Consider the following 13,957-nt stretch of genomic DNA (forward strand, 5'->3'; position numbering starts at 1 on the left):
AATAAATGAAGTGTGTGAAAGCGTGGGTTCCCCCGTTAAGAAACTGGTAATTTATAAAAAGTTACTGATGGCGTACCCTTTCCCGCCAGGTGGATAAGTTACGCTGGGAGATATCCCCTAGGGTGGATAAGGCGCTCACACGTTTGTCAAAAAAGGTGGCACTGCCGTCTTAGGATACGGCCACTTTAATAGGTACCTGTTGATAAAAAACAGGAGGCTATCCTGAAGTCTGTATTTACACACTCAGGTACTAGACTGAGACCTGCAGATAGTGCTGCTGCAGCGTGGTCGGTGACCCTGTCAAACAGGGATACTAGTTGGCAAACATAAAAACATAAAAACATATTAAAGACGTCGTCTTATATATGGGGGATGCACAGAGGGATATTTTGCCGACTGGCATCCAAAATAAATGTAATGTCCATTCTGTCAGGAGGGTATTGGAGACCTGTCACTGGACAGGTGATGCTGACTTAAAAAGCGCATAGAGAGCCTTATAAGGGTGAGGAATTATTTGGGGATGGTCTCTGGGACCTCATATCCACAGCAACTGCTGGGAAGAAATAATTTTACCTCAGGTTTCCTCACAGACAAAGGTACAGTCCTTTCGGCTTCAGAAAAGCAAGCGGGTCAAATGGCGCTTCCTTTCTGTACAGAGACAAGGGTAGAGGGAAAAAAGCTGCACCAGTCAGCCTGTTCCCAGAATCAAGATTCTTCCCCCGCCTCCTGTGAGGCCACACCATGACGCGGGTGCTCCACAGGTGTAGCCAGGTACGGTGGGGGGCCGTCTCAAAAATTTCAGCAATTAGTGGGCTCGCTCACAGGTGGATCCCTGTTTCTTTCAAGTAGTATTTAAGGGGTACAAGCTGGAATTCGAGATGTCTCCCCCCAGCCGTTTCCTAAAATATGCCTTGCTGACAACTCCCTCAGGCAGGGAGGCTGTGCTAGAGGCAATTAATAAGCGGTATTCCCAGCAGGTAATACTCAAGGTGCCCCTACTTCAACAAGGACGGGGTTACTATTCCACACGGGTTGGGGTACCGAAACCGCATGGTTCGGTGTGACCCATTTTATATTTAAAATCCTTGAACACAAAAATTCAAGTTCAAGATGGAATTGCTCAGGGCGGTTATTCCAAGCCTGGACGAGGGGGATTACATGGTATCCTGGGACATCAAGGATGCTTACCTGCATGTCCCCATTTACCATCCTCGCCAGGAGTACCTCAGATTTGTGGTACAGGATTACCATTACCAAGTCCAGACACTGCCGTTTGGACTGTACATGGCACCGAGGGTGTTTTATCAAGGTAATGGCCGAAATGTTGATACTCCTTCAAAAAAAGGGAGTTGTAATTATCCCGTACTTGGACAATCTCGTTATAAGGGCGAAGTCCAAGGAGCAGTTGGTAGTCGGGGTAGCACTATTTTGGAAAGTGCTACAACAGCATGGTTGGATTCTAAACAGTCCAAAGTCACAGCTGGTTCCTATGACACGTCTACTGTTCCTGGGGATGGTTCTGGACATAAACCAGAAATAGTGTTTCTCCCGGAGGAGAAAGCCAAGGAGTTGTCATCTCTAGTCAGAGACCTCCCGAAGCCAAAATAGGTAGCGGTGCATCATTGCACGTGAGTCCTGGGAAAAATGGTAGCTTCCTACGAAGCAATCCCAATAGGCAGGTTCCATACAAGAACTTTTCAGAGGGACCTGTTGGACAAGTGGTCCGGATCGCATCTTCCGATGCATAGGCTGATAACCCTGTCTCCAAGGACCAGGGTATCTCTACTGTGGTGGCTGCAGAGTGCCCATCTTCAAGAGGGCCGCAGGTTCGGCATACAAGACTAGGTCCTAGTGACCATGGATTCCAGCCTTTGAGGCTGGGAGGCAGTCACACAGGGAAGAAATTTCCAGGGACTTTGGTCAAGTCAGGTTATTTCCCTACACATAAATATTCTGGACCTGAGGGCCATTTACAATGCCCTGAGGCCGGCAAGGCCTCTGCTTCAAAACCAGCCGGTACTGATCCAATCAGACAACATCACGGCAGTCGCCCATGTAAACCAACAGGGCGGCACAAGAAGCAGGATGGCGATGGCAGAAGCCACAAGGATTCTCCGATGGGCGGAAAATCATGTGTTAGCACTGTCAGCAGTGTTCATTCCCGGAGAGGACAACTGGGAAGCAGATCTTCTCAACAGACACGACCTCCACCCGGGAGAATGGGGACTTCCTCCAGAAGTCTTCCAATAGGATTGTACACCATTGGGAAAGGCCACAGGTGGACATGATGGCGTCCCGCCTCAACAAAAAGCTATAAAAGTTATTGCACCGGGTCAAGGGACCCTCAGGCGATAGCTATGGACGCTCTGGTAACACCGTGGGTGTACCAGTCGGTTTATGTGTTCTCCCCTCTGCCTCTCATACCAAAGGTACTGAGAATAATAAGAAGGCGAGGAGTAAGAACGATACTCGTGGATGGCCAAGAAGAGCTTGGTACCCAGAACTTCAAGAATTTATATCAGAGGACCCATGGCCTCTGCCACTCAGACAGGACCTGCGGCAGCAGGGGCCCTGTCTGTTCCAAGACTTACCGCGGCTGCGTTTGTCGGCATGGCGGTTGAACGCCGGATCCTGAAGGAAAATGGCATTCCGGAGGAAGTCATTCCTACGCTTACTAAAGCCAGGAAAGAGGTTACAGCAACTCATTATCACCGCATATGGCGAAAATATGTTGCATGGTGTGAGGCCGAAAGGGCCCCAACAGAGGAATTTCAACTAGGTCGATTTCTGCATTTCCTGCAAGCAGGAGTGACTATGGGCCTTAAATTGGGTTCCATTAAGGTACAGATCTCGGCTCTGTCGATTTTCTTTCAAAAAGAACTAGCTTCAGTACCTGAAGTTCAGACATTTATAAAAGGAGTGCTGCAGAGTCAGCCCCCGTTTGTGCCTCCTGTGGCACCTTGGGATCTCAACGTGGTGTTGAGTTTCTTAAAATCACATTGGTTTGAACCACTAAAAACCGTGGATCTGAAATATCTCAGGTGGAAGGTGGTTATGTTATTGGCCTTGGCTTCTGCCAGGCGAGTATCAAAGTTGGCGGCTTTGTCTTGTAAAAGCCCTTATTTGATTTTCCATATGGATAGGGCAGAATTGAGGACTCGTCCCCAGTTTCTCCCAAAGGTGGTGTCAGCGTTTCACCTGAACCAGCCTATTGTGGTGCCTAGGCTACTAGGGACTTGGAGGACTCCAAGTTGCTAGACGTTGTCAGGGCACTGAAAATATATGTTTCCAGAACGGCTGGAGTCAGAAAATCTGACTCGCTGTTTATCCTATATGCACCTAACAAGCTGGGTGCTCCTGCTTCTAAGCAGACTATTGCTTGTTGGATTTGTAGTACAATTCAGCTTGCACATACTGTGGCAGGCCTGCCACAGCCAAAATCTGTCAATGCCCATTCCACAAGGAAGGTGGGCTCATCTTGGGCGGCTGCCCGAGAGGTCTCGGCTTTACAACTTTGCCGAGCAGCTACTTGGTCAGGGGCAAACACGTTTGCAAAATTCTACAAATTTGATACCCTGGCTGAGGAGGACCTGGAGTTCTCTCATTCAGTGCTGCAGAGTCATCCGCACTCTCCCGCCCGTTTGGGAGCTTTGGTATAATCCCCATGGTCCTTACGGAGTTCCCAGCATCCACTAGGACGTTAGAGAAAATAAGAATTTACTCACCGGTAATTCTATTTCTCGTAGTCCGTAGTGGATGCTGGGCGCCCATCCCAAGTGCGGTTTATCTGCAATACTTGTACATAGTTATTGTTAACTAAATCGGGTTATTGTTGAGCCATCTGTTGAGAGGCTCTATTGTTTCATACTGTTAACTGTGTTTCATATCACGAGTTGTACGGTGTGATTGGTGTGGCTGGTATGAGTCTTACCCGGGATTCAAAATCCTTCCTTATTGTGTACGCTCGTCCGGGCACAGTACCTAACTGAGGCTTGGAGGAGGGTCATAGTGGGAGGAGCCAGTGCACACCAGGTAGTCTAAGATCTTTCTAGAGTGCCCAGCCTCCTTCGGAGCCCGCTATTCCCCATGGTCCTTACGGAGTTCCCAGCATCCACTACGGACTACGAGAAATAGAATTACCGGTGAGTAAATTCTTATTATCTATATATATATATATATATATATATATATATATATATATATATATATATATAGATATATATATAGATATGTGTGTATGTAGCAATCCATAGTGACTGGCACTCCTATATTTAAAGATAGTCACTTAGGTACCTTCAATCAAAGTTGTTTATGCATGGAAGAAAAAGTAGCGCCACTCACAGGACTTGATTCCATTAAAGTAACGTCACCATCCACATTCAGTTAATGGGACAACATCCAGATTATAGTCAAAGTTTCATTAATTTTCATAAATTTCTTCAGGACGTAATTATGGGTTAAAGTTGATAATAGAGGGATCACACTTGTAATTGAAGTACAGCAGATAAATGTGGCCAAAGGACCGTGTCTATAGCTTTTGTTGTGTCTCTGCTAAGGAGCATACTCTGAGTGTGATTTTTCCCATAAGACGCCATTACTTCTGCCACAACCATTCTTTACCAGTTGTTTGTTCCTGACAAACCCAAGATTAGGTAACACTAGTTGAAGCCTGTCAGCCATAATTTTATCAATTAACCCCTTAATGTGGTTTAGGGGTTAGTACTATATAGGTATAATTTTGCTGATTTATTTTTAATATAGACATTTTATTTGCATAGGAGTAGGATCTCAATCCAGTATCAATCCACTTCTCACCAATATACAACTTGTGTCACCAGGGCAACAAATATCATCCATTCTTAAGTTATTAGTAAATGAAGATGAGATTAGTATTGTGTGTTAGTCCTGGTCACTCATAAAGTCTTTAGCCCTTACAAAAATGTTCATCACTCAAAATACCATTACTGGATGAGGTAGATTCACAGACTTCATGCATAATCCGCTTTGTTCTCACAGATGATGCCAACACTCCTGTCCAATTAAAACTCCACTTGTGCTGTTAATATCTAAGAGTTCTTACTTGAAGCAAAGAGTCTGCTGCTGGCTCCCAGTGACCCATTTTGTATACGTTGTAGACTTTGTTAAACAGCATGGCAACACAATGGGAGAATACCCAGGTCCTCCACAAGAAAGCCAAAAGAGAAAAAAATATTTGGAAGCAATAGTTTTTCAAATTGGGCAACTAATTTGCTTTTTACCTAAATTCTTAATGGCCCTAAAGGTGGGTACACACTGTGCGATACGCTCCATGAGCGATAATGCACAGTGTGCTCCCTTCCCTCCCGGGCCGCCCGACATTGTGTGTACATACTGAGCAATACTGCAAACGATATCCCTCATTGACATCATGCCGCGGCCGGCCCGTACATGCAGTTTATCTGACATAGCTAAAATTGACCTGCATGTACGGCCGACAAAGGATATGATATGAACGATATTGACTGAAATATTGCACAATGTGTATGCACCTTAAGTATTAAATCTGGCCAGGTATAGGTATACACATGCAAGTTATGGAAACAAATTTTACATCTTAAATTCATATATTATATTTCCCAGGAAGGGACCACTTTATATCTAGTTCCGTAAAATTGTATTATGCTCTGGATTGGGTTGGCTGAGTCGCAATAATTTAGCTGAATTTTACATATATCTAAAATATTTAATTTAGCTGAATATTCAAACTCTAATATTGGATTTTGCACGTTTACTTTCACACTAAATTTTATTTTAAATATGTAATTCTGATGTGTTCGGTGTTATCTGTCAGTGTCCACTAGCATTATGCAGTTACACTTCTCTTTCATGGTTGTTTGTATAAAATATGGTCTATTATTTTAACAACAAAAGAATGGCCTACAATGTGGCTTGGGCCGCAATAGGGAGAATGTTAGCTTATCAGGAACATATTTTTATTTGTTTCTGATTTACTCCCTAGCAGCAATAGCAGCGTGCTGGCTCTTATTTCCAAGCAGGTCATATTGCCAGCATTCTTTCTCTTCCTGCTTTGATGTCTCTCTTTTATACATTTTTTTCTTCTTCTCACAACCCATCTTGCTTTTTTGATTCTTCCCTGCAGGTTACACAAGAAGCTGGTGAATTTATGATCACTTTCCCATACGGGTATCACGCCGGTTTCAATCATGGATTCAACTGTGCCGAATCAACAAACTTTGCTACAGTCAGATGGATTGATTACGGAAAAATAGCCAAACTGGTGAGTGGCTGATTTGCCTCGGACAAATGTTTGCTGTCGTGCTGTGCTGCATGAAACTGGCATTGTAAAATTACAAGTTTACTACCTCAGCATATCCGACTATTAGTGTTTTGTTCAGCTTCTACTGATTGCAGGTTGGTGGACTTATAATATATGATTTAGGAAACCAGACTTGTTGCTGGTCATACTCATGACTGACAAGAATATAAAGGTGATCTCAGGACATGTGTTTTTTTGTTTCACTGTTGCTTAATTTTAAATGACTTCAGTCCTATGGCACCTCTATTAACCTGTTGTTCCCTTTAAAAAAAAAAGGAAAACATTTTTTTATTTTTTTTGTGGCGTTTAAGATGTTGGTTATAAAATTAATGTCCACATTTATGTTGTAACCTTTTCATTTTGTTCTCTGTTATTAAGTAAAACAGATGGATAGAACTTTTCCCACTTAAAAAAAACTGTCATAATTCAGGATGATACAATTTAAGTTGATACAACATTGTTATCATTGAACAGGGTCAGACTGGGGCTGTCTGATGGTGGGTACACACTGATAGATGGGTGTAGTAGGGTATGCCGGCGGCCAGCATACCAGCGCCGGAATCCCGACCGCCGGCATACCGACAGCTGTGTGAGCGCAAAGGAGCTCCTTGCGGGCTGGCTGCACTCGCCACGCTGTGGCCACGCTATCTATTCGTGGACCCCCAAGCAGTGGCGCACACAGGGGGAGTTTCCGAGTACCTGGAACCCCCCCCTGATGACCCCCAAAAATGTTTTGAGACTGAGACACAGCTGTCTCCGTCTCAACAAAAGCAAAAGCCGCGACCGCGATCGCGGACGGAGCTGCAGCCAGAGCAGAGAGCTATGCAGCTCTCTGCTTAGAGAATGTCCCGGGTGCCGGGGGAGCTGCTGGCTGCGCATGCTCAGCCACAGCAGCTCCCTCCGTCCTCACTCTGCCTCACGCTGCCGTGGCCGCCCCTCTGTATGTAAGTTTGAAATCATTATTTAAGTGTGTTTTTGTATGATATGAATGTATGTATGTATGTATGTATGTGGGTTTGTGTGTGTGCTTGTATGTACAGTATGTATGTATGTATGTATGTGTGTTTACATGTGTGAGTGTATGTATGTGTGTTTACATGTGTGAGTTTGTGAATATATATATATAGATATATATATATATATATATAAATGTGAGATATATAAAAAAAAGGTAATCCTCCTTGGGTCCTGTGATAGGACCTCTATTGAAGAAAAATAGGCGGCACTCCAGGGACTTAAATAAAGTCAAACTGTATTCAAAAAATAAATTTCATGGTGCAAAAAACAAAGTTTCAAGGCTCTACGGCCTTTTCATCTGGTTATGCATTATAGGTGAGATCAATAAACAAAATACCTCTGTTTTTTTTCACCTCACCTATAATGCATAACCTAATGGAAAGGCTGTAGAGCCTTGAAACGTTGTTTTTTGATCCATGAAATTATTATTTTTTTAATACAGTTTGACTTTATTTAAGTCCTTGGAGTGCCACCTATTTTTCTTCAATAGAGGTCCTATCACAGGACCCAAGGAGGATTACCAGATATATTAATTTCAGGAGGCCACCCTGGCATCTTTGCTTTTTATCATCCAGAGTGCCAGACGACCACACAAATATATATATATATATATATATATATATATATCTATCTGCAAATGATGAATGGCACGTCAGAATCAGATAAAATGTACGGTAGCAGGATGGCACTCATAGAGACTAGTAAACCATAGAAAAGCAGCACAGGACACTGTAGCTGTATGTCAACGTGTAGAAAAAAAGGGGGGGGGGTCGCACAGACCTCTATATGTACTAATCAATAATTATCAGTAAGTCACATATAGTCTTTTCCCATATATTTGAATCTTGTTGTTTATCAACCAATTGAATCCTATGGGAGGTGCTCCTGGGAATAAATTATACACATGTAGAAACCAGAAGAAGAAAGTATTCCCTATTATGGGCACACTCGGACTTGTGACACTATACTTTAAGTAAAATATCAAAATGATATTTGACCACTAATGTTAAAATATAACTTTTATTTATCTTATCTTAAAACATCTGCGAAAATATTGTGCATGTGAAAACCAGTGCAAAAATAATAAACAAAAATGTGAAATAAAGCTAAAAATTCAGCCACTGCTACCTTTTCATTCTTCACTCTCTCAAGTGTTTTGAATGTATCTATTTTTGTTGCAAAAATCTCTCCTTTACTATCCTGTTAGAAACAATAGTGTCCTTTGTAAGTACCTCTGTGAGAAATATTAGATTGTCATTCTTAACGGACAATCTCTCATTCTTGGTAGTGTGCGCACCACTCTTTCCAAGTATTATAGTCAGGCACTATTGTATCCTGTATAATACCTATAATAGGTCCTTCATTGTCCTGACTGTTTTTCTCACAGAATTATCCTTTGTAGCCTCCTATAAATTGATTTCTGATTTTTGATATGTTATCTTCTGTTATATTGGGCTTTGCTTGAAATAATCTAATCATGAGATTATATTACAGATTACGTTTATCTTCTATGACAGGCACTGTACTGATAGACGACTTGTGCCCCCTGTTTATGGTTTATGATTCAACATCCATACTCTGTCTCGGTATTATTTAGACGAATGTAACCATTATGCTCTTAGGATATATGTCCACTGTGGTACCCTGAGATAATATATTATCCTTCTCTTATGCACCCCAGCTTATTCCTGCTGGTCGTGATGATGGTATTTTATTAATACATTATATCATAAAATATTTAAGACGGAGCTGATATGTTATCCTCCTCTTACGTACCCCAGCTTATACCTGCTGGTCGTGGTTTGTGTTTATAATTCCACACATATGGTCAGGGATCTATATATCATTCCTTATCAGGGTCATATCGCTATGTCCCATACAGATACTGAGATTTAAAATTCAAGCAAGGTTCCCAATATACACAGGTATATTAAACAATACTAAGATGTGGAGGCTGCCTGTTTGTGGCACATTAGACATTATCCATTATAGATACTTTTTAATAGTGTAAAGATGGATAAGTATGTCTTGATAAAGAGATGCAGTGCATTTCAATCATGCACCCACCTGTCGCGGCTCCCAGTTCCCCGCTTGTGCACAGTGTAATGCGGGGCCGCTGAGAATACAGCTTGTTAGAGCCGCAAACTAAAGCAGCGTACAGCCGCTCACCGCTGCTTCCCGTTGCCCAGGGCACACACACCAGTGGCGGTTTCCGACACTGCGGGAGCCGCTAGGTATATATCCCACTGCGGCCGCTGACCTCAGCTCCCCGTCTCACAGGCCACCCGCACTGCTGCCGGTATCCGTACTGCGTGTGACCTGTCTCCTAACGACCGTTTCGCATAAGCTTAATCATAGGTCCTATGATTAAGCTTATGCGAAACGGTCGTTAGGAGACAGGTCACACGCAGTGTGTCTGTCAATTAGTATTTTAAATGTTCAGTCACTGCATATAGAACTATCCATTGTTTAAATTATTGTACCATATATAATCCGTTTGTGACACAATCCTGCAGCGTATTGTACAGCCGCAGCCTTAGCCGTAGCGGGACACACACCCGGCGGTCTCGCACTGACGGATACCGGCAGCAGTGCGGGTGGCCTGTGAGACGGGGAGCCGAGGTCAGCGGCCGCAGTGGGATATATACCCAGCGGCTCCCGCAGTGTCGGAAACCGCCACTGGTGTGTGTGCCCTGGGCAACGGGAAGCAGCGGTGAGCGGCTGTACGCTGCTTTAGTTTGCGGCTCTAACAAGCTGTATTCTCAGCGGCCCCGCATTACACTGTGCACAAGCGGGGAACTGGGAGCCGCGACAGGTGGGTGCATGATTGAAATGCACTGCATCTCTTTATCAAGACATACTTATCCATCTTTACACTATTAAAAAGTATCTATAATGGATAATGTCTAATGTGCCACAAACAGGCAGCCTCCACATCTTAGTATTGTTTAATATACCTGTGTATATTGGGAACCTTGCTTGAATTTTAAATCTCAGTATCTGTATGGGACATAGCGATATGACCCTGATAAGGAATGATATATAGATCCCTGACCATATGTGTGGAATTATAAACACAAACCACGACCAGCAGGTATAAGCTGGGGTACGTAAGAGGAGGATAACATATCAGCTCCGTCTTAAATATTTTATGATATAATGTATTAATAAAATACCATCATCACGACCAGCAGGAATAAGCTGGGGTGCATAAGAGAAGGATAATATATTATTTCAGGGTACCACAGTGGACATATATCCTAAGAGCATAATGGTTACATTCGTCTAAATAATACCGAGACAGAGTATGGATGTTGAATCATAAACCATAAACAGGGGGCACAAGTCGTCTATCAGTACAGTGCCTGTCATAGAAGATAAACGTAATCTGTAATCTGTAATATAATCTCATGATTAGATTATTTCAAGCAAAGCCCAATATAACAGAAGATAACATATCAAAAATCAGAAATCAATTTATATGGGGCTACAAAGGATAATTCTGTGAGAAAAACAGTCAGGACAATGAAGGACCTATTATAGGTATTATACAGGATACAATAGTGCCTGACTATAATACTTGGAAAGAGTGGTGCGCACACTACCAAGAATGAGAGATTGTCCGTTAAGATTGACAATCTAATAGTTCTCACAGAGGTACTTACAAAGGACACTATTGTTTCTAACAGGACAGTAAAGGAGAGATTTTTGCAACAAAAATAGATACATTCAAAACACTTGAGAGAGTGAAGAATGAAAAGGTAGCAGTGGCTGAATTTTTAGCTTTATTTCACATTTTTGTTTATTATTTTTGCACTGGTTTTCACATGCACAATATTTTCGCAGATGTTTTAAGATAAGATAAATAAAAGTTATATTTTAACATTAGTGGTCAAATATCATTTTGATATTTTACTTAAAGTATAGTGTCACAAGTCCGAGTGTGCTCATAATAGGGAATACTTTCTTCTTCTGGTTTCTACAGCTGTATGTCAACGTTTCAGAGTTAGACTCTTTTAAAGGAGTCTAACTCTGAAACGTTGACAAACAGTTTCAGCGTCCTGTGCTGATTTTCTATGGTTTACCAGTCTCAATGAGTGCCGTCCTGCCTCCGTACATATATATGTATGTTTGTGTATATATCTATATATATATATTTATTACACATACCTGCGCATATACATACACTAAATCCTGCGTTTGCCACTGCCAAGAGGGAGAGAAAGTGTCGGTATGCCGGGTGTCGGGATTCCATCGCCGGTATACTGTGCGCTGGGATCCTGACAGCCGGCAAACTGAAGACCACCCCTGATAGATATATCTGCCGATCAATTGATCGGCAGATATATCTATGGAGGGATCGGGCAGTGTGTTGAGCATGCACACTGCCCGATCTGTCGGGGACTGACGTCATGAACTGGGCGGGCGTGTACACATGCCCGCCCAGTTCAGCTGTCAATCACCGCCGGCTGCCGCAGCATGCCGTACACACAGCGACGTGCCAATATATCGGTAGATATAATGACTATCGGCTGTGCTACGGGGCTGACGCGATATGTCTATGAACAACTGAGTACACAGACATATCGCCCGTACACACTGGCCGACGGATCCGCAATATATTGGCCGTTCAAGAGAACGGCCGATATATCGACCAGTGTGTACCCACCTTAACAGCCCTGACTTTTTACTGTGGAAGTGTGCACTCATAAAGGGGTCATTGCTCACAGGAATGTGCAGAGAGTCACGTGTGCCTGGGCACACCCTCTTGTCTCTGTATGCCGGTGTGGCTGAGCAGAGCACCGGGAGGTGGTGCTGCTTGGCTAGCCCCTGCCTGTGTGAGCTGGGCAGTTGAGCAGAGTGTTCGGGCCATCGTCCCTTCTTGCATTTGCCAGAAGTACCAGATGGGCAGTCTGGCCCAGCCATTAAACATGTCATCCACTAAGCAAATTATAGATAAAAGTGTAAGTCTGTTCCAAAGTCTTGCCAATGTGCAACGCTATGGGGGTAATTCAATTGATCACAGCAAATTGAATTTCTCTATCGTCCTAGTGGATGCTGGGGTTCCTGAAAGGACCATGGGGAATAGCGGCTCCGCAGGAGACAGGGCACAAAAAGTAAAGCTTTAGGATCAGGTGGTGTGCACTGGCTCCTCCCCCTATGACCCTTCTCCAAGCCTCAGTTAGATTTTTGTGCCCGGCCGAGAAGGGTGCAATCTAGGTGGCTCTCCTAAAGAGCTGCTTAGAAAAGTTTAGCTTAGGTTTTTTATTTTACAGTGAGTCCTGCTGGCAACAGGATCACTGCAACGAGGGACTTAGGGGAGAAGAAGTGAACTCACCTGCGTGCAGGATGGATTGGCTTCTTTGGCTACTGGACATTAGCTCCAGAGGGACGATCACAGGTACAGCCTGGATGGTCACCGGAGCCTCGCCGCCGGCCCCCTTGCAGATGCTGAAAAGAGAAGAAGGTCCAGAATCGGCGGCAGAAGACTCCTCAGTCTTCTTAAGGTAGCGCACAGCACTGCAGCTGTGCGCCATTGCTCTCAGCACACTTCACACGGCAGTCACTGAGGGTGCAGGGCGCTGGGAGGGGGGCGCCCTGGGAGGCAATGTAAACCTATTTTTTGGCAAAAAATACCTCACATATAGCCTCCGGGGGCTATATGGAGATATTTAACCCCTGCCAGAATCCGTTGAAGAGCGGGAGACGAGCCCGCCGAAAAAGGGGCGGGGCCTATCTCCTCAGCACACAGCGCCATTTTCCCTCACAGAAAGGCTGGAGGGAAGGCTCCCAGGCTCTCCCCTGCACTGCACTACAGAAACAGGGTTAAAACAGAGAGGGGGGGCACTAATTTGGCGTTAGAAATATATAAAAAGATGCTATAAGGGAAAACACTTATATAAGGTTGTCCCTATATAATTATAGCGTTTTTTGGTGTGTGCTGGCAAACTCTCCCTCTGTCTCTCCAAAGGGCTAGTGGGTCCTGTCCTCTATCAGAGCATTCCCTGTGTGTGTGCTGTGTGTCGGTACGTGTGTGTCGACATGTATGAGGACGATGTTGGTGAGGAGGCGGAGCAATTGCCTGTAATGGTGATGTCACTCTCTAGGGAGTCGACACCGGAATGGATGGCTTATTTAGGGAATTACGTGATAATGTCAACACGCTGCAAGGTCGGTTGACGACATGAGACGGCCGACAAACAATTAGTACCGGTCCAGACGTCTCAAAAACACCGTCAGGGGTTTTAAAACGCCCGTTTACCTTAGTCGGTCGACACAGACACAGACACGGACACTGAATCCAGTGTCGACGGTGAATAAACAAACGTATTCCTTATTAGGGCCACACGTTAAGGGCAATGAAGGAGGTGTTACATATTTCTGATACTACAAGTACCACAAAAGAGGGTATTATGTGGGATGTGAAAAAACTACCTGTAGTTTTTCCTGAATCAGATAAATTAAATGAAGTGTGTGATGATGCGTGGGTTCCCCCCGATAGAAAATTATTGGCGGTATACCATTTCCCGCCAGAAGTTAGGGCGCGTTGGGAAACACCCCTTAGGGTGGATAAGGCGCTCACACGCTTATCAAAACAAGTGGCGGTACCGTCTATAGATAGGG

At 44.0% G+C, this 13,957-nt stretch overlaps 1 protein-coding gene across 1 annotated transcript in view; it reads left to right on the forward strand.

Annotated features, from left to right (window-relative positions):
* The window catches only part of KDM4C (lysine demethylase 4C), a 961,089-nt gene that overhangs the window by 374,491 nt on the left and 572,641 nt on the right, over positions 1–13,957 (forward strand). Inside the window, exon 8 of the mRNA XM_063913998.1 lies at positions 6,140–6,277. Within this exon, the coding sequence (XP_063770068.1) occupies positions 6,140–6,277 (138 nt within the window). The remainder of the gene's footprint in view (positions 1–6,139; positions 6,278–13,957) is intronic.

This window comes from Pseudophryne corroboree, chromosome 1 (genome assembly GCF_028390025.1).
Source record: "Pseudophryne corroboree isolate aPseCor3 chromosome 1, aPseCor3.hap2, whole genome shotgun sequence".
NCBI classification, from domain to species: Eukaryota; Metazoa; Chordata; class Amphibia; order Anura; family Myobatrachidae; genus Pseudophryne; species Pseudophryne corroboree.